Here is a 24,143-nt window from a genome sequence, read left to right on the forward strand (position 1 = left end):
TCCAGGAGTTGCTTTGCAAGAGGCTACTGACCATTAACAAAGACAGGCTGCATATTACTGCAGCACTTCTGTCCCAGGAGCTCCCAGGTCAGAAATCAGCTTTGTTGGAATCAAACCAGAAATCAGGGCTGGGGGGGAAGGGGGGAGACCATGCACAAATTTGTATTAATCTGTAAGGAACTTATCCCATTTTGCAAGTATGCAATGCAGAGTATGCAAGCTTCCCACATGGACACCAGGGAGTGGAAACCAGGGATAGACTTTGGAGTCTACTAGCATAGCCTTCCTCTCCCCATCCCATACCTAGGTTTAGTAGAAAGAAGTGATCACAGATATGGAGTTGAGAACTCCCAACCTTCATACCACTGTCTTATTAGGTGTAGCTACAATGGTAGACAACAGATTTAGCCTAGTATAAAGCATAAGGAACTAAGATCATGGCCACTGGTCCCACCAGCTCCTGGCAAATACAGTGGTACCTCAGGTGAAGTACTTAATTCGTTCCGGAGGTCCGTTCTTAACCTGAGACTGTTCTTAACCTGAAGCACCATTTTATCTAATGGGGCCTCCTGCTGCCGCTGCGCCGCCAGAACACAATTTATGTTCTCATCCTGAAGCAAAGTTCTTAACCCAAGGTACTATTTCTGGGTTAGCGGAGTTTGTAACCTGAAGCGTCTGTAACCTGAAGTGTATGTAACCCAAGGTACCATTGTAGAAAGGGAAGAAATGGAGGCAGTGAGATATTTTACTTTCTTGGGTTCCATGATCACTGCAGATGGTGACAGCAGTCACGAAATTAAAAGACGCCTGCTTCATGGGAGAAAAGCAATGACAAACCTAGACAGCATCTTAAAAAGCAGAGACATCACCTTGCTGACAAAGGTCCGTATAGCTAAAGCTATGGTTTTCCCAGTAGTGATGTATAGAAGTGAGAGCTGGACCATAAAGAAGGCTGATCGCCGAAGAATGGATGCTCTTGAATTATGGTGCTGGAGGAGACTCTTGAGAGTCCCATGGACTGCAAGAAGATCAAACCTATCCATTCTGAAGGAAATCAGCCCTGAGTGCTCACTGGAAGGACAGATCCTGAAGCTGAGGCTCCAAGACTTTGGCCACCTCATGAGAAGAGAAGACTCCGTGGAAAAGACCCTGATGTTGGGAAAGATGGAGGGCACAAGGAGAAGGGGACGACAGAGGGCGAGATGGTTGGACAGTGTTCTCGAAGCTACCAGCATGAGTTTGACCAAACTGCAGGAGGCAGTGGAAGACAGGAGTGCCTGGCGTGCTCTGGTCCACGGGGTCACGAAGAGTCGGACACGAATAAATGGCTAAACAACAAAGCATAAGGAAAGCCTGCTGGATCAGGTCAATGGCCCATCTAGTCCAGCATCTTGTACTCAGTGGCCAACTAGATGCCTGTGGGAAACCCGCAAGCAGGATCTGAGCACAAAAAGGTATTAAGAGGTATACTTGTCTCCATCATGACTAACAGCCATTCACAGCCTTTTCCGCCATTAATTTATTCATCCTCCTGATGCCATTCAAGTTGGTGGCCATCACTGCCACCTGTGGGAGGAAGTTCCACCATTTAACTATCAAATTTCACCAAACTTATCAGAAGCTGAGTCGTTGGCACCAGCCATCACTTAGTTCCTCAGAACCCAAAGCTGACTCCTTTGAAAACTATTTCCACTTGGCAGTAATCACATGAAACTGGAAGACTGTAAATCACAGAATTATAGGGTTGGAAGGAACTCAACCAGTCACCTTTTGCAACTCTCTGAAATGCAAGAAAGGCACTTCTGCATCAACCAGATTGGGACCAAACAGCCTGAAAGTGAGTAGACAATTCTAATTGTTGGTCATCCCATTGGGTAATTACACAACTTTAATGTAACTGAATTTTCTTCTTTTCCTCTTCCTGTTCATTCTTCCATCTATCAGACATTCTGGCACGACCTTATTTTATTTTTGCATGCCACTTAGTTGAATTTTAGGGGACGGGGAACAGGGCCAAACCAGCAGACTTGGTCTTTTGGAGTTATACTGGGAGCCCCATACTAAGACAGGATTACATCTCCCTTCCTGTGCATAGACTATGTATTACTCAATAAAGGCCAACACTAAAATCAATACTGAGGTGGGTTTATTAATTGAACATGTCATTAATTGGGTTCTGAAGAACAACTAAAAGCCAAGGTATAACAAAAGGAGAGGAGTAGCCACACATTCTTAAGAGCTGGACAGATACTGATAAGCAACCATTTTTGAGTGGAGGGGATGTTAAAAGCAGACTACAGTGGTGCCTCGCTAGACGAAAAGAATCCGTTCCGCGGTTTTTTCATCTTGCGAAGCAAGCCCATTGACAGCTTAGCGGATTAGCGCTACAGCTGTTAAGCGGCTTTTCGCGATCAGCTGTTAAGCGGCTTATCAGCGGAACAGCTGATAAGCGGCTTAGCGGCTTAGGAAAAGGGCGAAAAAAGCGGAAAAACCCCGCGGGGGGACGCAATATTTTTTCGTCTTGCGAAGCAACCCCATAGGGAAATTCGTTTTGCGAAGCGCCTCCAAAACGGAAAACCCTTTCGTCTAGCAGGTTTTCCGTCTTGCGAGGCGTTCGTCTTGCGGGGAACCACTGTAGAATGTAAAACACACACACAAAGGATTTCCTATTTGTCATTCTAAATGAAAAGATAATTTCATGTGTAATCACTTAAAATGTAAAAGGCTTAATGAGCTATAAATAATGAAATCAGCCTACTGTATCTACATATAGTTGCAGGCAGTGGACTAACACAACCCCATGTATGCACCAGTTTATCTACAATACCCAAGTACAAGAAGAGAAGTTAATTACAACTGTCTGACAGATTTAATATAACCTGAACTTAATTTTGGCATCTTAATTTCCTTTCAAGCTGTCAAGCTATTCTATTGAAATATAATCTAGCTTCCCATCTGCAAAAATGCAGCTTAATTTTTTCTAAAGGCTTTGCCGCCCTTTTCATAAACATCTTTCACAAGATGCTTCACCTCAAAAGCTCGGTGTTATCTTCATCAAGGGAGAGGGGAGGAAATCACAGGGTTTCATAAGTTTCAGCTATCTTCTCAGTTTGACATCTAAGGCTTGTGAAGTTTTCAAGAGACACCACAGCACTGAAAAGCCTCCTAGAGAACAGGTTTCTAAGAACGCCAAAGGGATTTGGAGCCAAACATTTGCGTGTATTGCCAGAAGCGCTCGAAGAGTAAACTAGTTTTAAGTGTTGCATCTTAGGGCACAAGGCAAACCAGGAGCAAGATTTGCACTTCTATTTACACTGGCCTGACCAAGGTAAAACATCCCTCATCTAACAGATCAACAGTAGGCCACTCTGCAGCCTCTCCCCGTCTTCCGCATATAAATCCCTCCAGCTCTTCTCCCAACCACTAACAATAATAAGGAGCCATGTCTACACTGCCTTCTTCTACTATATTTTTATATGCCATTATGTAAAGATGCATCTAGTTTATACCGTGGTGTGGTGGTGGTTTTTTCTTCTTCTTCTTCTTCTTCAGTTTATTTCGATATGCATGTTGTTGTAAACATTCTGAAGATTTAAAAAAAAATTCTTTTGCCCAGCCATTCTAGGCAGCTTCCGAAGGATATAAAAGCATAATGAAACACCAAACATTAACAACTTCCCTAAACAGGGCTGCCTTCCGATGTCTTCCAAAAGTCAGATAGTCGTTTATCTCCTTGATATCTGGTGGGAGGGCGTTCCACAGGGCAGGCACCACCACCGAGAAGGCCCTCTGCCTGCTTCCCTGTAACTTCACTTCTCGCAGTGAGGGAACTGCCAGAAGGCCCTCAGCGCTGGACCTCAGTGTCTGGGCTGAACAACGGGGGTGGAGACACCACTATTATTTTTCTTACATATTGTTTCAAATGAGTTCAGCAGGTGTTTCATTCTGGAAGCAGAGAACTGCTTTACATCAGACGCTCATTCCTACGCTCCCACAAAGAAAATATCGGCAGCTTGATCTGAATCCTATTTAAGCCCTTACCAAAAATCCACGTAGACATGTCATGCCTTACAAGTGTCCAGCTCTCCGTGGTGTCTTCAAGCAGTTGAGGAGCTAGGTAGTTGAGATAGAAGCCCTGGCCCAGCAATGCTGCATCAGGCCAGCTAAAGGGCAGTCCATTTTTTCCGCAGCCATTAGCAATGGGGTTTCAAGCTGTGGGAACTGCTTTGGGAAAGCCCATCAGAGCTCTCCTGATCCTCAAAGGAGTCTGTGGACTAGTCATTTAGGGTGGCAACGGTGTCTCCTCAGTCCAAGAGATGTGAAGGGGCTCTGGTAAGAATGGATTCACACTGGAGGGACTGGGGAGCAGCTCTAACTCCCCCTGGAAACTGCTGTTGTAGGAGTCTTCATCTGAGGGACGTGGGTGGCACTGTGGTCTAAACTACTGAGCCTCTTGAGCTCCCGTTGCCCTGTCCCAGCTTCTGCCAACCTAGCCGTTCGAAAGCACACCAGTACAAATAGATAAGTAGGTACTGCTGTGGCGGGAAGGTAAACAGCATTTCCGTGCACTCCAGTTTCCATCACGGTCTTCCGTTGCACCAGAAGCGGTTTAGTCATGCTGGCCACATGACCTGGAAATCTGTCTGTGGACAAACACCGGTTCCCTCAGCCTGAAAACGAGAGGAGCGTCACAACCCCATGGTCACCTTTGACTGGACTTAACCGTCCAGGGGTCCTTGACCTTAACCTACGCCTGAGGATTCCTGGTCCAGGACCATAACATCAGGTTGCAACACCAGGCCAGGTCCCCAAGCCACCTCTGATGGAACAAGGCACACTGCCTCATTTTACAGCCCTGTTTTTACCTTAAACCTTCTGAGGTCGTAAGTTTAAGTAAAGCCACCCTTCATTTTGATGCCAGGAATTCTATTTCGGGAACAGAGATTCCACATTTACATACTCACTGTCCAAATCTAGAAACTGCTATGTTACAAAAGTACTTCTCAGGACAGCATTTGACAAGTGTAGCCTCAAGAAACAAGATGCTGCCATAGCAGGTAAAACATCCAAGTACTAATGCAACGTGGGGGGGGGGGGAACATTAATATTCAGGAGATGCTTATTAAGGGTCTTGTTAAAAGACAGCCGCAGCATTTTTCCACCATCATCTTGCTAACACCCTGTAAAAATTGTAAATTCCACTTCCATAAATAGCAAGAGGGAATTCTGCCCTCCAGGATATCTCTCACACATAAGCCAAGAAGGCATGAGCGATCTGTCAGTCAACATAGGAAGAAGAATCTTTATATATTATTCTGAAAATTAATATGCTGCCTTATAGCCCAGAACGAGAGATCCTCAGGTTAGCTTACAAAGAGTTAAGACGTATATTACAAAAACTGTTCCATGGTCACACTAAAGTGTGACAGACTGGTAAGTGTGATAGAAAGTTGGGAACTGGTTTTTACATATATAGATAAGAATAAAAGCAAATACCTCCTAGATTATCTCTGCTCTCAGAGCAATAGGCAGTGGTGGTTGGGGCTCTGGAGTCGTTCAAAGCTCCAATTTTCGGAGACTGTCTGCATCTTGAGTGGCAGGTAGCCACAAGGAATAACTCACCGCCAGACATCAAGCCCTTTTCATAGGCAGCTGCTCAGGTTACAACCAAATTGCAAAATCACATTTTAAATCTGTTTTTAATTAATCCATTAACCACAGCAATTAAACTGATTAATGCTTTCAAGATCTACAGTGCTGCTTTTTTTTTAACTTGGCTGCAAGTTTTCAAATTTCAGGAAGCTTTTAGTAAGAAGGGCTACTTTTCATTCTTTCTTTTTAAAGAGCTGAACCCATGCACGCCATTTGGGGGTGGGGAAGAATCATAGAATTGTTGAATTGGAAGGGCCCCATTAGGCAATCTAAGTCCAACCCCCTGTGATGCAGGAATCTCAGACTGATAAATAAAACAAAGGAAGTAGCATGTGCTTATTGTTCATCCACAGGCAAAAATGAGATTTTGCTTCAAGAGGATTGTTCGCTTTTATTGGATGAAGCACTTGTGGTTGGATTAAGAGGAAACACCACAACAGACCCTTAGCCTGTTTGATTTGACAGCCGACATAAGGCTTCAGTAGGACTGCAAGAATATCAAACCTATCCATTCTGAAGGAAATCAGCCCTGAGTGATCACTGGAAGGACAGATCCTGAAGCTGAGGCTCCAAGACTTTGGCCACCTCATGAGAAGAGAAGACTCCCTGGAAAAGACCCTGATGTTGGGAAAGATGGAGGGCAGAAGGAGAAGGGGACGACAGAGGACGAGATGGTGGGACAGTGTTCTCGAAGAGACCAGCATGAGTCTGACCAAACTGCAGGAGGCAGTGGAAGACAGGAGTGCCTGGCATGCTCTGGTCCAGGGGGTCACGAAGAGTCGGACACGACTAAACGACTAAACAACAACAAGAAGAAGCACAGTAGTGCACAGGTGCAGGTGGAAGATTATAAAGCAGACAGCAGGTCCATGGCTCTGAATTGTTTTTAATATTACATTAAAGATGTTCTGAACAGCAGAGAGCTCAGCACTGAAAGCAAGCATTTCCTGCAATAGTCGAGAGGCCTCATGATGACCCCAAGATGAATGGTGGGTCCCTCACTGCTCCTTTCACCTTGGTGTCTGTGTACACAGAGCTCCCAGCCCGATGAGCGGGGTATAAATAATAAGATTATATTATTATTAAACAGATGGGCTGTTAATCTGAGCTTGCTGACACTTCCCCTCTCATTTCACAATGGCCTTGTTTTAGCTATGGCCCTGCAAGCGCTTACCACCTGAGACCACTACTAGGGAGAATGGTGTTTTCTTCATAAAATTTATATATATATATATATATATATATATATATATATATATATATATATATATATAGTTGTAGTAGTAGTAGTAGTAATAAAAATAATGATGATGATGATGTATTATTTCTACCCCACCCATCTGGCTGGGTTTCCCCAGCCACTCTGGGCGGCTTCCAACAGAAAGTTAAAAATGCATTAAAACATGTCATTAAAAACTTCACTAAACAGGGCTGCCTTCAGATGCGTTCTAAATGTCATATAGTTGTTTCTTTCTTTGACATCTGATGGGAGGGTGTTCCATAAGGCGGGTGCCACTTCTGAGAAGGCCCTCTGCCTGGCTCCCTGTAACTTCGCTTCTCTCAGTGAGAAAACCGCCAGAAGGCCCTCGGCGCTGGACCTCAGTGTCCTGGCAGAATGATGGGGATGGAGACGCTCCTTCAGGTATACAGGGTCGAGGCCATTTAGGGCTTTCAAGGTCAACACCAACACTTTGAATTGTGCTTGGAAACGTACTGGGAGCCAATGTAGGTCTTTCAAGACCGGTGTTATGTGGTCTCAGCGGCCGCTCCCAGTCACCAATCTAGCTGCCGCATTCTGGATTAGTTGTAGTTTCCAGGTCACTTTTAAAGGTAGCCCCACATAGAGCGCATTGCAGTAGTCCAAGCGGGAGATAACCAGAGCATGCACCACTCTGGCGAGGCAGTCCACGGGCAGGTAGGGTCTCCGCCTGCGTACCGGATGGAGCTGGTAGACAGTTGCCCTGGACACAGAATTGACCTGTGCCTCCATGGGCAGCTGTGAGTCCAAAATGACTTCCAGGCTGCGCACCTGGTCCTTCAGGGGCACAGTGACCCCATTCAGGACCAGGGAGTCCCCCATACCCGCCCAACCCCTGTCTCCCAAAAACAGTACTTCTGTCTTGTCAGGATTCAACCTCAACCCGTTAGCCTGATTTGGCGGGGGGGGGGACGGGACTACAAAGCAATTGCTATTGGATTGCTATCCCCCCCACCACCATTGTGCTTGTAGAAGAATATAAGAGTGGCACTGAGGGATAAGACAGGTGAAATTAAAAGCCAAGTATCCCACAATGAAGCTCAGTCTTCTGTGTGCTGCGTCAACTCTACTCATTATCAAAACACTGTGCTTCCTGGTGGTACTCTGAAAGTTCAGCCCCTTCTACTAAACTTGGCTGACCTGCTTCCCCCATAGGCACTGGGATCTCTACACAACCAGATGATATCCAGCAGCTTCCCAGGCAGATGAGCAATAACAAGGAACACATATCAACTCCTGGTTCTGGTCTATCTCCAGCTGCAAATACTTCTGAAATGTTTATTTTGCTGGAAAAGAATAGTTTGGTCTAAAACTCTAAATCTTTCATCCGCCTGAACTGTTCTTCTGCAGCTTTAATGTGCAAAATAATGCACCTTGAATACTGCATTCAGCGGTAGAAACATTAACCAGATGCCATCAAGCCTTTATATTACATTTCACTTCTTATTGCTCCAGCAGGTAGATTTGCTTTTAGTAGAAAATCCAGCGGGGGAGGGGCACACACACCAAAGAGTATGTTTCTTCAGCCCAGAGAACCCATTGGTATCAACTTGGCAAAACATGCCAGCTGCTGTGATCCCAATATTTTTGCTTTATCTGTAAATTGTGCAATTACAGAGGGGGTGGGCACATTATAAAGTGTGTCTCTGCATTTAGTAGAAACCAAAAAAGAGCACTTCTAGGCTTGGGTCAAAGAGCGTGAAATTTAATTTTGAATAATCCACCTGAGACCAAAGAAGCTCATAATATGCTGTACCAGAATTACCTGTTTTATAGCATCTATTGAAACAAAAATGGCACTTCTAAGTGAACAAATTCTACTAGCCTGCATACTAAAATGGCCAATGCTATCTTCAAAGTCATAACCCTGATCAGAGCTTCTATTAGCTAGACTTAAAAATATTATTATACACACACACACAAACTCCACTAGCGGTGTTGATAGAACCAGCACATCCTCCCATATAACACTGAGATGCTTCACATAGTACGCAAATCCAAACTACGGTTTAGCGTGAACATGCAGCCTCCCAGAAAGGTGATTTGTGGACACTTTGCTCCTACTACCTTATTTCCTGCATGGCTGAGAGCCAAGCCATCGTTCAGCTTAGCTTGTCATCTGACCCTGGGCTGGTGATTTGTCTTTCTCCAGACAAATGATGAGGATAGAACCTGGGACTACAGCTCATGATTTGTCTGGAGTGAGATAAACCAAACGTCCCGGTTCAGACAATGCACTAAACCAAACCACAGCTTAGCTCTCACAGTGGCAGCACTACTAGGGCAGGAGTACAGCAGCCACAATCTCCTCTCCAGGAATTCTCTTATATATGCTAAACCACCATTTGGTTTAACATTATGTGCAAACTAGCTCATTGTTACTGTATTGCCTAATTTAAAAAACAAAAAACAAACTTTACCAAAACATTTGCTTTCGGCAACGCTCTTCAAGTGTTTGTATAACATGTTAATTAGAGTACTCTTTTGCAGTCAACTGCCTATTTCCACTTCTCACCCTATTCCAAGAACTCAAATTAGATTGCAATGCGACCTGAATTGTGTTGTTATAAAGTTGACAGTTCTGTGATGGATGGGGTGCCAGAGGTTAGCAACTTACCCCTGGCCACTGAGCAGGAAGACAAACCTTGGGTATCCCCACACTGAAATTACATACAGTACTACCGAGACATCTGAGAGGTGGGCAGTTATGGAAAGAGGGCTTTCCCTTCCATCATGTGCCTTACCTCCAAGGCTGCCATTTGCAGAAGAGTAAGAGACATGCTATAAGCCAGGGGTCAGCAAGGTTTATCTTGCCTGGGCTGGATCGGTCCTGCAGAGATCCTTCCATGGGCTGGATTGTGCGCATGAGCCCGTGATTTTCAGCACTGGAGTCTGCGCAGACGTAATTACTGGTGCCACGGAAGTGAGTCCCCGCGCTGCGCTGGTTTAGCGCAGCACGTGAGCAGGCAGCTTGGTCCAGGGGTGGCTCGTGGGCCAGTCAAACGACCTCCACGGGCCACTGCCGGCCCATGGGCCTTAGGTTGGAGACCATAAGCCCTCCATGACAGAAGGCTTTGTACCCATCCTTTGGGCACCTCCACTGTCGCAGGCTGACTTGCCTCTGAAAACCAGTTCCGGTGAATCACGTGTGAAGAGAGCACTCAAGTCCCGATTGTGGGTATTCCTGCACTGCTGTGGGTTTGACTAATGACCCTCAGGGTCCCTTTCCAACTGTATGGTTCTATATATCCGGCCAGTCAGTGCAAGAACAAAACGCTGGACTAGATGAGTCCTGGCCTCTTCTTTTGTTCTTACGGAGCATATGCAGCTCAATCAGGACTCTTTTGGACAGAGGGAGGTGTTTATAGCTACCACTACTTCCATGCCGGGACACGGGTAGCGCTGTGGGTTAAACCACAGAACCTAGGGCTTTCAGATAGGAAGGTCGGTGGTTCGAATCCCCGCGACGGGGTAAGCTCCCATTGCTCGGTCCCTGCTCCTGCCAACCTAGCAGTTCGAAAGCATGTCAAAAGTGCAAGTAGATAAATAGGTACCACTCCGGCAGGAAGGTAAATGGCGTTTCCGTGTGCTGCTCTGGTTCGTCAGAAGCGGCTTAGTCCTGCTGGCCACATGACCCGGAAGCGGTACGCCGGCTCCCTCGGCCAATAAAGCGAGATGAGCGCTGCAACCCCAGAGTCAGCCACGACTGGACCTAATGGTCAGGGGTCCCTTTACCTTTTTACTTCCATGCCACCTACAAGGACTGTTTCCTGAAGCGGCGATCTCGCCACACCAATGATCCAGGAGCAACATCAATTTGCAGCTTTAGCCTACCGGACACAATGGGTATTTGGGTGACGATATGCCTTAAGTGTGACCAACAGAAGAGCCTATGATATACCAAAGCAAATTTTTTCACTATGAGTTTGCCCTGCAGAGGCTTTTGTCTTGCACCGTCCAGTAACACGGGTGCACAGTTGAGCTGGAGATTAACAATTATACTGGAAAAATAATGTTCATTGTTTCTCCTTTCCCCCCTCCCCCTTTCAGTTTTTAAAAGCAGCACCCTACTGGGGAGGTATTTCACCTTCCAATACATTTACGTTGACCCTGAAACCTTTCCTCTAAAAGAATGTCAGGCCTCTGAAAGAGCACGCAACTAACCAACAGCAGCACTCTGTGAAACTGGGGAGGAGGAGAACAAAGAACTTGAGTCAAGGACATTGGGGCAAGCCACTGCTCAATCAAACTGCTGCAGTTTCTTTAGAAGCTATCACAGGGAGGTGAGCTAAGCCCTATCTGATCGGTCAGACGCGTTCAGCAGATCTTTTCAAGAGAGTAAATTGAGTTTCACCATCGCCAAGGTACCCTAAATTAAACATCTATCATATTCATCCTCACTTGGCTCATTCTATAGATCCTTCAAAGTTTGTTAAACTCCAGTTTCGTATTGGCTGGCGGCACGGCAGCACCACACTTAAATGAATCTCGTGCTTCAAATCGCTCCTTTTTAACCTATCTACGCTGATCTCCAGCTTGACTTCACGTTTTCCCAAGATGCAGGCAGACTTGGAGTGGGGAAAGGGGTGAGAGGGAAGCTGAGCGTAAAAGCTACAAGTTCTGGCATAACCAGAAGTATTACAACAATGCAGTTCTCAGCATGGACACACACGGACACACAACACAGACACACACACAGTTACAAGGTAGTGTGGGGACTCAGGATCTGCCAAAAGCATCAAGATTGCCCTGCTGTTAGCCCTGCAAAGGCCTTTTCCACATAGCCTAGGGGGTGAGGCCCAAAATCACCCTGCTCAACATAAGAGACTCCTGGGACGTTGCTCTCCTGCGAGGGCTGAAGAGCCCAGACTCAGTGGAACAAACTCTGGGGTGGGGCAACCATCTAAAATAATAAGTACACACTAGGGTTGGCGGCTAGTGGCTAGGACAGAGATAGTATAAGGACTCTTTATCATTTAAAACCATGCTCTGGTTATCTCCCGCTTGGACTACTGCAATGCACTCTACGTGGGGCTACCTTTGAAGGTGACCTGGAAACTACAACTAATCCAGAATGCGACAGCTAGACTGGTGACTGGGAGCAGCCGCCGAGACCATATAACACCGGTCCTAAAATACCTACATTGGCTCGCATTGCCTACGTTTCCAAGCACAATTCAGAACCCTGAAAAGTCCTAATGAGTTAAAATGTATTGGGCACCATGGTACTTAAGAGAATAATGTCTTCTGTGATGTTCTACAGCAACCTCAAAGGCAAGCAAAGGATGCTCTCTTCGTGTGATACAATTTCCCTGGAGGCTGGAGCCAAAGCCAGGCCACTTTCGATAAGTACACACTAGGACAAAGATGGTATAAGGTCATTCTGGAGGAACAAATATTTACTAGTTTTATTGGACTGTTCTTTTAGTATTGCCTTCCTACACATCCACAAAAGACTGAAGTAAAAGGGTGGGTCAGAAAGTGGGGAAATACTTAAATAAAAATACCCACCCCATAAAGGGCAGAAATATCTAAAAAGATGCAATTCAGAGCATCCACACGAAACAGAACAATGTTAAATCAGCCCCTATCATTCTTCTCTTAGATTAAGAAGGGCTGTAAAGGGTATTAAAGAGATTTATCGTTCCAAAGGTCAAGAATTTTAAGCCTACTGCTTGGATTACCCAGCTAAGGGGACGCAATAATAAAAGTGCACACAAGGGAAGAAAGGAAATGTACATTTGGCTTCACGAAGAAATTCCAAAGTCAGAGCCTAGCCTTACCGCATATATATTTTCTGTTTAAACTAGTAGACTTCCAAATCACCGAACGAAGGCAAAAAGTCTGTGATGGAGGGCATACGCATAGCTTTAAGCCAGGCATGTCCAACAGGTAGATCATGATCTACTGGTAGATCGTGGGGTGTTCCTGGTAGATCCTGGTTGATCTCCTTACAAAAAAGCAAAAAAAACCCCCAACTTTAGCTTCCTAAAAAAAAGGTCCACAACTTTGGATAGATCACTGCCAGTCTTTTTATGAAAATGGGTAGATTGCTGCCAGTTTTTTTAATACTGTGAGTAGATCGCAGTCTATTGGGAGTTGGACGTCCCTGCTTTAAGCTGTTGCCACCTTATACTTACATGATGTCCCAAGTTTGTGCTACTTGCATAAGCCAAAGATCTTAATATCTATTTGGAGCACACTCAAGAGCTTCATTCTGCCCAAACAGATTTTTTGTTTTGTTTTGTTCTGTTTTTAAACAGCAGACCCCCATGCCATGTCAGAAACCACTTTAGAATTTCAAGAAAAATATGGCCAGGTATGCTGCTAACAATCTATTTTCCAGAAATCAAAGGGTTTATCCATTAACAAATGCTCAAAATAAGCCCCAGCCTAGGGGTAATTATAGTAAAGCAAATTTGAGTACCTTTACCTCTCCCCTTTAAGATACCATAACTGACTAGAAAACATCCAGAAAGGTATTAGCATATTTTTTTCCCCTGGAACCTGGCGGACTGGGATAATAAAAAGGTAGATAAGGCTTTTATCCGTATGCTCCAGCAATTTGATATAATATGTTTGCAAGAGACTTGGTCTCATGAATTTTACCCTCCCCTCCCCCGTCCCACCTTACAATGTTATAAATCTTTTAGCTAGCAGCCAGCTGTTAATAAATTCATACAGGGCTGAGGAAGAGGGGCTTGACTTCCTTTATATCACTTGATTTGACAGAAGTTTGGATAGCAGATTTTGGAACTCAAAATAACTACATTTTGCCAGTACAAATCAAAACTGAATTAGGAATCTTTCTTTTCTGTGTAAACATCTACCTTCCCGCTACGATTAGTCTGTCACTGACAACCAAGATTTGGTCAGATTTAACATCCCTACTGCAGCAGATCAGTTATAAATTCCCCATAGAATTCCTGTGGGGATTTTAATGCCCAAATTGGAACAGCAGCAGGGGGTTTCTTGCTACCTTTAGGCTTAGGTTTGGAAGGTGTCTTCCTAACCTCTCATTATTCTTCGGACAATAAATATAATGTGCAGGCTCTGAAGTTCTTGGATATTGTATTCCCACATAATTTATATATCCTTCAGAAGAGTCCTGTAGCCATTTCCAAGGGTCAATATACTTATTTGCACAAATATAGTAGAAGTGCTATCAAACAGATGGTAGTTTCTCCACTTTTGTGGACACTTTTGAAGTGTTATAACGAACAGAAAGAGACCAATTTCCAGTATCAGTGACCCTAGGTCCTCCAATAGAAGACACGCCTCAGGCTGGCCATCTTCCAATGAGGAACAATTTTTTTGTTGCATTGACACCTGCAGTTGTTCTAACTTAATTTTGATGTGCTGATTTAATATTTGAAGTTGGTTTTGTTCTGTAAGCTCTTCCTCCCCCCCCCCCGCAATTCATGTTTTTAACTTTTCACCATAATCTTCGTTTTTCACAATGCAAGAATTCAATATTTTATTAAACACATAGCCAAAGTAGTACAATATGAGTAGAAATGTAAGTGACTTATATAGCATTGAACATGACATGAATAGCATTGAAAATGACATGTACAGTTGGAGGTATGCAAAAAAATGTATTCCCTTGGGATACACAGGATACTGGGGAACAATTTTTTTTCATTTTCTTTTGCATGAGATTTTTCAACTGTTCTTATATGTTCTTTCAATGCTGATTTCAAATCTGAAATCGATTTTTGTGCACATGCTATAGTTATCTTTCAATTTCCAACTTTTGCCGATATGTCATATTTACACTGGGGATAAGTGGACACTGAGGGACACGGGTGGCGCTGTGGGTAAAACCTCTGCGCCTAGGACTTGCTGATTGCATGGTCGGCGGTTCGAATCCACGCGGCGGGGTGCGCTCCCGTCGTTCGGTCCCAGCGCCTGCCAACCTAGCAGTTCGAAAGCACCCCTGGGTGCAAGTAGATAAATAGGGACCGCTTACCAGCGGGAAGGTAAACGGCGTTCCGTGTGCTGCGCTGGCTCGCCAGATGCAGCTTGTCACACTGGCCACGTGACCCGGAAGTGTCTGCAGACAGCGCTGGCTCCCGGCCTATAGACTGAGATGAGCGCACAACCCTAGAGTCTGGCAAGACTGGCCCGTACGGGCAGGGGTACCTTTACCTTTTTAAGTGGACACTGACATGTTGATCTACCCTAACCACATGGTAATTATTGTTTTGCAAACTTAATTTTTCTTTATTTTTACAGTTTCGTAACCTAAATATTTGTATTTTTCAGATCGGACCATGGCTTCTTCAAGTAGACAAAAATGTGTAAAGAAGCCTTGTTCCCCAGTGTTATCTAAAGCAGAGGCTTTCAATCTTCTGGAGTCCACGGCTCCCTTGACCAACTATATTCTTTCTGCGCCCCCCCCCTGTGGCGCTCAGGAGCCCTGTTAGGTCACCCTTGCCTGCAGAACTGGCAGCCCCTCACCCTTTTTCAAACCCCGCTCCTTGCGGAGGGTTCCCTCAGCCTCCTCTCCTCTCCCCTCCCTCTTGCTGCTGCCCCTGGTCTCTGAGCTGCACCCCTCACCCCAAAGAGAGGTGCCTCCTCACCTTGACCCACAGGGACCAATAAAGAGGATGACCCCAGCCTTAGCAGCCCAATGGAAATGGGCTGAAGGTGAACGTGAGGCCACCATCTTACTCACCTTGGGAGGCAGCAGTGGCAGCAGCGGACACCGCCGGGCCTGCATGGCGGAAAGGCTCCCCTTTGGCGCCGGGCACTCAGCTCCCAGGCAGGCATTGCACACAGCAAGCACAAGAAACGCCAGCGCATTGCCTACCTACCCAGCCTCCCACTAGTCTGTGCATTCCCAACAGAAAGGGCTGGTGGACTGGCTGGCTGGGCTCCCTCGCCTGCTTGCTTGCTTGCTTACTCCGAGGCCACCTCAGCTCCTGGCAACAAACACCCCCTGGCCGGCCCCAGAGGCACCATTCGCCTGCAGAGCTTGTAGCTAGGGCTGCTGCAACAAACAGGCATGCAAGCCTTTGGGAGGCAGAGACGTGAAAGGGCATCAGAGGAGGGAGGGAAGGAAAGAGAGAGAGGCCTGTGTTGCCCACGGCACCCGAGACCTTCATTCAAGGCACCCCAGGGTGCCACGGCACACTGGCTGAAAACCACTGACCTAGGAGTTTAGAGGCACGAATGGTTGGGTGAGACAGAGGTCAAATGGAAGAAACGTTTCTGTAATACAGGATGTGGGGAATTGAAATCTGATTGATGGACCTGCTTTAGACGAGGAAATGGGTCTAGTGTGTTTCACGGCACCCCTGACCTTCATTCAAGGCACCCCAGGGTGCCACGGCACACTAGTTGAAAACCACTGTCCTAAAGGGTTGCCACATGGAGGATGAAGCAAGCTCTGGAGAGTAGGACCTTTCATACGGAGGCAGTGAAAGTCAAAGCACAGAAAATCAAAGGGGCACTGATGAAGTTCTAATACAATAAGGGCAGCTGACTGTGTGTCCTCGTTTTTGTCACACTTGGTGTCTTGATACCATTTTATGCAATTTTAAAGTTATTTGACTTGACGTGACCAAAACAGTTTTGAGATTTGCCTTTGTAACTTCATCTGTTTCCATCTTCTGTTTTATCACGTAGAGCTCCGTAGAGTATTTTCTGTTCCAGAGCAGATCACCGTTCCACTTCTCTGGCTGGTTTCTTGGGTAATGCAGGAATACAGCCCAGGAAAGCAAACTCGCAAAGACCTCATCCAACTGGAATCAACTGTGCTTTATTCCATCACAGCAAAAGCCAAGGGACGTGAAAACAGAAGTGAGCTTTCCATAGCAAAGCTGCAATCATGGCTTTGGCTAGGATCAAAGCTCCGGTTGCACAAAGCACCTAAATGCCAGCACAGCCCTGCCCTTCACTGCCAGCCCTGCTAAACTCTGCCACTGACATGGTTCTCTCTGAGCCCTCGGATTCAGGTCAGCAGCAAGGGGACACGTAAGGATGAGGACTCAGAAGGGGAGATGGGGAGGATGAGGCCATGGAAGGGGAGAAGGGGAAGACAAGATTGTGCAGCAGAGCCCGCCTGATGAAGCCCTCCCAAGATGCCTCAGGACCTGACAAGGTGCAAGGCCCAGGAGTTGCCCCTTTCAAGCCTGTGGAGAGCTCCGGGGCACAGCCTGCTGGAGAGTATGAAGGAGGCGGCTCACCAGGCAATGTCTCCAAGGGAAAGATCAGGAGGAGTGCATATGCATTATGAGGTTTGGGCAACAGGCACAAATGCCAAACAATGAACTACAACCTTTGACCCCTCAGTCTCACAGTGAGGGGGAAAGGACTCTCTTATTCAAGTTATGGCATGCCAACATGAAGGATTTGGTATTAAATGGTACATATATATAAATCATACATATATGAATAAATGCACACACTGCACTTGTCCTCATCACAGAGAGAACAAAAAACATGAAACTTTGCTATGCACTGATTTTAATAATCAAGTCTGTTCTTCCTTTTAATAATCAAGTCTGTTCTTCCTTTTACCTTCAGCTGAAAAACCTACTGTGACTTCTCCAGCCTTCATACTTTGTTAAATATTCTTTTCCAGTAAAGGTGAGCTTTGCAGAAGCTGTGACCTCTCCCAGTAACAGTTACCTACCTGCCTAAGCTCATGTGTGATCTCCCTTCTCACCAGTGAGGCACCATTAAGCCATCTGAGTGCAGTATTGCTCAATTTGTATGCACAATCACAAGAAGAACTTTTGAACAATTTATCAGAGCCAAGTCCATTATATGCAAACCTAAGTGGCTGCGGGCGAAATTAAACTTATCTCTCTTGATGGTATCCGTGTCCCTTCGCCTCATCTGCTCATTCAAGGACCACAAGAACTAATATGGCTTTCATATCAAAATGAGTCCATATCACTGTGCAGCAGCAGCAGCAGCAGCAGATATTCAACATGTTCATACATTTATGTGTTCTGCCCTTCTTGGCCATCAAGTTAGGCCCTGTGAATTATTACTCGGAATCATTACATAGCAACTTCATCTCAAAAAATAATCTCAAGGTAATTAAAATGTGACATGCCACTGAAGTGTGGCACCCCTTTTACTTCAAGCTGGCTGAAATAACAGCTGTTATCTTTCCTAATATACATTTATCATTATTGCGGTTAGTTCCTGAACATTTCACTAAAATACTTACAAAATTCGTTTTACTTCCCCTCCCCACTTTGCCCCCACCCAAAAACCCTTGTGTGCAAAAATCACAGAAGTACCCCTTGAGAATGGAGAGGCTTATTCTCAAAATAATATATTCAGTATACCTGAAGGAGCGTCTCCACCCCCTTCGTTCAACCCAGACACAGGTCCAGCGCTGAGGGTCTTCTGGCGGTTCCCTCCCTGCGAGGTTACAGGGAGCCAGGCCCAGGGCCTTCTTGGTAGTGGCACCCGCCCTGTGGAATGCCCTCCCACCAGATGTCAAAAAGAACAACAACCACCAGACTTTTAGAAGACATCTGAAGGCAGCCCTGTTTAGGGAAGCTTTTAATGTTTAATAGGTTATTGTATTTTAATATTCTGTTGGAAGCTGCCCAGAGTGGCTGGGTATAAATAATAAATTATTATTATTATTATTATTATTATTATTATTATTATTATTAATCACACCAGCCTGAGGCACATTGAGTGAGATGTCACAGGTGGCACTGGAGGACCAACAATGAGGAACAGAAGATCACAGCACTATGATAGACAGTAAGCTATGCAGTCTACCCTACAGCAACAGGCAGGATTAGCCACCCTGAGATACGCTCACACAATCTAGAATGCAATGTGCTATAAATACACGATATGAAGATCAAATGGCTCCAAATGTCAAAAGCCAGTAATTCACTGTAGGTGGCAACTATACTTTCACACCCTACATCCAGCCAGCTGCAAGATTTTGGGAGCAGGCAAAACTCACCTACAAAGAGAACTTGCATGTGTGCAATTGAGACAGTCAGTGTGCTGTAGTGGCACAATCCATGGAGGTAAAGATATAGGTAAAGGGACCCCTGACCATTTGGTCCAGTCGTGACCGACTCTGGGGTTGCGGCGCTCATCTCGCTTTATTGGCCGAGGGAGCCGGCGTACAGCTTCCGGGTCATGTGGCCAGCATGACTAAGCCGCTTCTGGCGAACCAGACCTGTGTTTAAATCCAGGCTCGCCCATGAAGCTCGCTGGATGCCAATGGGCCAGTCACAGCTCTCAGCCTAACCTAACTTCCCATATAGAAAGCATGCCACCTAGCTGAAAGTTAAAAATTGCCAGTCTCTTTAAGAGCCACAGATGGAAAGCTCTCCCCAACGGAGAAAGGGAAATGGCAACAACTGATCCTTCAATGAAAAGCCACAACAGAGAAAGCAGGCGCTGAAAACTGATCCCGCATTGAAAAGACAGCGGCCTTAACGCTTTTCTTTTTTCATAACCTTTTTGTGCCTTCCTCCTTAAATAATACACTGACTTTCCAGGAATCCAGTAGTGTTAAAAAAAACAAATTAAGCCATTAAATTTGTCTATTATGACTAAGCGCTGCTTTTAGCACATGCATTCAAGAAACGCACTCAAACTAGACTGATCGAATTACTTGTCATCACACAGCCCTAGGAAAGAATGACAGATGTACTTTAAAGATTTTGTGCTTGTTAAATATTTCAGTATGTTTAAAGTTGCTCAAATAACTGAAAGACGATGTTTGCAAGAAGCAGGCTAGAGATTTCTTTATTATGGTTGTAACTTAATTTCTGCCCAACTTGAGATCAATAGGTGCGTCTTACATTGGCAAGCACAATCGTAGGATAGAAATACTCTAGAGTATGGGAGGGGGGGGCCTTCAAATATTTTGATAACTTGCAACCGCCTTGTTTAAGGACGCCTGTGAACATCTCTTAAAAATGGGATACAGCTGTTCTCTGTACTACAAGATGAGACTAGCTTGCATCGAACTTCAGGCTGAGAGATGTACCCACCAGATGTACCCACCAGTTACCCCTAACCCAATTCTGCCAGCATCACTGGCCCTTCCTAAGTACCATTTGTGGATATAGCTCAGTCGGTAGAGCAGGACACTCTTAATCTCAAGGTCGTGGGTTTGAGCCCCACACTGGGCATAAGATTCCTGCATTGCAAGGGGGTTGGACTAGATCAGGGGTGGCCAACTTCCAAGAGACTGCGATCTACTCACAGAATTAAAAGCTAGCAGTGATCTACCCCTGTTTTATTGGGGTTCAGGTAAAAGTTCTTCAACTTTTTTTAGGGAGGGGGAAAGCCCCGTTTTATTGGGCTTCAGGACAAAGCTGTTGAGCTTTTTTAGGGAGGGGGAAATGCCCGTTTTTAGGGGGTTCGGGAAGCATAAGTTGCTTAGCTTTGGGAGGGACCAAAACCACGCAGGGATCGACCAGTAGATCGCGAGCGACCTGTTGGACATCCCTGGTCTAGAAGACCCTCATGTTCCTTTCTAACTCTACAATTCTATGATTCCAAACATACATTTGTCCCCTTTTCTGATGTGGGGATGAAACTCGTTTTTAAAAGTTTCAATACAGCGCTGAAAATGAGGAAGACGGTGGTATATTATGGGAGTCAGCTAATTAGCACTATGAAAATCTAGGCAATTTCTTACAGGAAAATCTTCATCTACTGAGGGCACAGGAAGTACGCTTCCATGGTAGTCCCACAGATCAAACTATGCGCATGCAACTTAACTTCCAGGTGCACATTCTGCTGAGTATCTTTTAAGGAACCTCACGGCTCCCAGAGTTAAAGCAGACATATCATCTACTAATGCATAAGTTGCAAAGTCAGATCTCCAAAGTATGTCTTAAGGTGAAAGTACAGTAGAGAGCAAACCGTGTTTGCATGCAACTGAAAAGGAAAGCAGCAAGGAAGAAACTCAGTAGGGTGCTTAAAAACAAAAGCACCGTAAAAAAATCCATCCCGCTCTTGCAAAAAGTCGAAAGAAGGCAAATGAATGATTGGAACCAGCTCTGCAAAAAGACTTCAGGGTTTACTAAAACAATTTCAGAGCTACATTTTGATTCTTATCTCTTATAGCCAGAAGTGTGCACATACCTGAAGTGCCTCCAACCAAGCCATGACCACCAGAGCCCGATTTCTGAGACCTCCCACTTGCTGAAGAAGGGTCCTTCATACGCTCTATGACATTTTCAGACAGCTGAGGAGACATTGGAGCAAAGAAACACACAAAAACATCATGTTGGCTTATCAAAATATGTATATCCCACACTGTCTTTGGTTCTAGCTCCAGGTATAATGTACTTTCTCACCCCCCATTTTGTATTAGCTCTGAGCAGCAGAAAACACATTCTTTTAGGTATCAAAATCTGATACTTTTTTAAAGCAACTAACAAGAACACTTTGGCAGTCCTAGAAATACATTTGCCCCAGCCTATCTGAGCTAAAAACACCCATAATAATAATAATAATAATAATAATAATAATAATAATAATAATTTATTTATACCCCACCCATCTGGCTGGGTTTCCCCAGCCACTCTGGGCGGCTTCCAACAGAATATTAAAATACAATAGTCTATTCAACATTAAAAGCTTCCCTAAAGAGGGCTGCCTTCAGATGTCTTCTAAAAGTCTGATAGTTGTTCTTCTCTTTGACATCTGGTGGGAGGGTGTTCCACAGGGCGGGTGCCACTACCGAGAAGGCCCTCTGCCTTGAATCTTCACTATGCAAAAAATACATCATCTTCATCAACAGCATCAATTACATTTATATACCACCTTTTCTTCCAAGGAAGCTCAAGGTAGTATACATGATTCTTCTCCTCCTCACCATTTTATCATCACAACAACTCTGTGATGTAAGTTAGGCTGAGTGCGAGATCATTGGCCCAAGGTCACCCAGGGAGCTTCATGGCTGAGTAGGTATTTGAACCCTGGTCTCTGACACTCTGACTACAGCATGCTTTTGCAGCTACTACCTAGAGGCTGCAATCCTAGAAAAACTTCAGCATAAGTAAATACATTATAAATCATTGGGGCTGCTATTCAAGTGTGGTTAGAACTGGGATGCATGTGCCAAACTAAGGCAGAGAGTTCCATTGTGCTGCAGAAATATCAGTTTCATGGACTAACAGGATATATTAGCTTGCCTATGCAGGCCATTAAGAATACATCTTTCCATAACCGTCATCTGATTTTAACTTTTTATATGGTTTTTTTTTATATGGTTTTATGTTCTATTGTTGCAAACCGCTTTGGCATTAAAAAAAAAATGAATAGCGGTATACAAATATTTTCACAAACAAAAGGTAAATAAATAAATAAAGTAAATGTATGTGTAAATGTTAAATTCCCAAAGGCAAACATTAATGCACACTATCCCCTAGGCAAGGCATCCTTGTCTACTTGGTAAATTAACACGCTGCTGCAGCAATGGGTATCCGGGCGCTATCCAGTATCAACTCTACAGTTTCTTGAGGAAACAGGACTTCAAGCTGCGTTAGTGTCACAGGGACACAAGCGTGCCTGTTTACAGGTGAACGAACAAAGGGAGGAGGAGGAATAAAAGAATAGTTGGCAGAGACTAACGGAAAGCAGGGGCCAGGAGAAGTGTGAGGAAATCAAAGAGACAGAAGGAACAAACTCTTCCTCGGGTGCCACCCCAATATTTCCCTGTTTCATCATTCGCCTTTCATTTTTCTTTTGAAGTGCTGTTGGTAAGAGCTTTTACATAAGCTTCAGAAACGATGACCCCCCAGGTTCCATGGCACAGAGAGGCCCTTCACTAGGTTTCTTTGAGGAAAGGATAGGAGTTGTTGAGACAAAAGGAAAATATGAGTACAGAGACATGACAAGGTAAGGAAACAAACACTGGAAGGTGGGCATTAGAAGCTGTAATACCAGGGTTCATTATCGTCTGTGTTTATTGAAAATATCTGTATCCCCCCCTTCCACGAGATTGTTCTCTAAGGGGCCTCACAACAAACCATTCAAGATACAATCCATTACAATAAAGTACAGTGGTACCTTACGTGTTACATAAGCTTCAGTTTACATACGCTTCAGGTTACATACGCTACAGGTTACAGACTCCGCTAACCCAGAAATATTACCTCAGGTTAAGAACTTTGCTTCAGGATAAGAACAAAAATCGTGCTCCAGCGGTGCAGCAGCAGCAGGAGGCCCCATTAGCTAAAGTGGTGCTTCAGGTTAAGAACGGTTTCAGGTTAAGAACGGACCTCCGGAACGAATTAAGTACTTAACCTGAGGTACCACTGTAGATTAAAAAGTGCTCCAGCAGCCAGGAGGAGACAAATGGACAAAACACACACACACACAAAATCCCACCCTCCTCAAACCATCACCTATGGTGCTTTACAACTCAAATTCAAACTCTGGCTAGGTGCCAGGGAAAGGAGTCATTTGGAACTGAGTAAAAATTACCCTACTGACAAGGATGCTGCTCTATCATAAGAACCTTTAGCTATTACAGTCGTAACTTGGAAGTCGAACGGAATCCGTTCTGAAAGTCCATTCGACTTTCAAAACATTCGGAAACCAAAGCGCAGTTTCTGATTGGCCAAAACGTATGAGTATCAAGGCGTTCCGACAACCAAGGTATAACTGTACTTCCTAGCTTTGAAAACTGCAGTACTCAAACCATATGTAGCCTGGTCCGTTGCAATCTCACTAAGAGAAGACCTGGTGCGTTCAGTATGATTTACTATCAAACAACTGTGTTGCTTTGCACAAACCCTTCTGCTTAACTAGAAAATAAACGAGTTCCAGGGCACTTGCCTCCAAGTAACAATGTGCCTGACTGCAGGCTTACCTTGCAATCCTATGCATGTTTACTTAGAAGTTGTCCCACTGCACTGAGTGGGCGTTACACTTAGGTAAGTATGTACAGAATCACAGCCTTTGTTGAAAGTTTATGCAGTTCAAGACTAGAAGATGTGTTCTGTCATTCCTTGCAGTAACATTAACACAAGCTAGAAACCTTTAAGTTTTCTTCATGCTATGTTTCTCAGCGAGACCTCACTAAGACCTGTGTTTCATCACAGACTGAATCATAAGCGGTACTGTATTGAAGAGGATCACACCAGAACAGCCAGACACCTGTTCTGCTCATCTCACGCCCACAAATTTCCCTGTTGCAAGCCAGGCAAAATTTCCCCCTGCCGTGACAATGATAGAACATGCTTTTAAAAATATTTAAGTAATGAGAGAG

The 24,143-nt window shown here is 44.9% G+C and overlaps 1 protein-coding gene across 4 annotated transcripts in view; it reads right to left on the reverse strand.

Moving 5' to 3' along the window:
* CHCHD3 (coiled-coil-helix-coiled-coil-helix domain containing 3) overlaps positions 1 to 24,143 on the reverse strand; it is a 217,591-nt gene that overhangs the window by 188,133 nt on the left and 5,315 nt on the right. For all 4 annotated transcript variants that reach the window (XM_053407490.1, XM_053407491.1, XM_053407492.1 and 1 more), the window contains exon 2: positions 21,008 to 21,110. In XM_053407490.1, coding sequence (XP_053263465.1) covers positions 21,008 to 21,110 — 103 coding nt within the window. The remainder of the gene's footprint in view (positions 1 to 21,007; positions 21,111 to 24,143) is intronic.

The sequence above is a fragment of the Podarcis raffonei genome, chromosome 10 (assembly GCF_027172205.1).
Source record: "Podarcis raffonei isolate rPodRaf1 chromosome 10, rPodRaf1.pri, whole genome shotgun sequence".
Classification (NCBI taxonomy): Eukaryota; Metazoa; Chordata; class Lepidosauria; order Squamata; family Lacertidae; genus Podarcis; species Podarcis raffonei.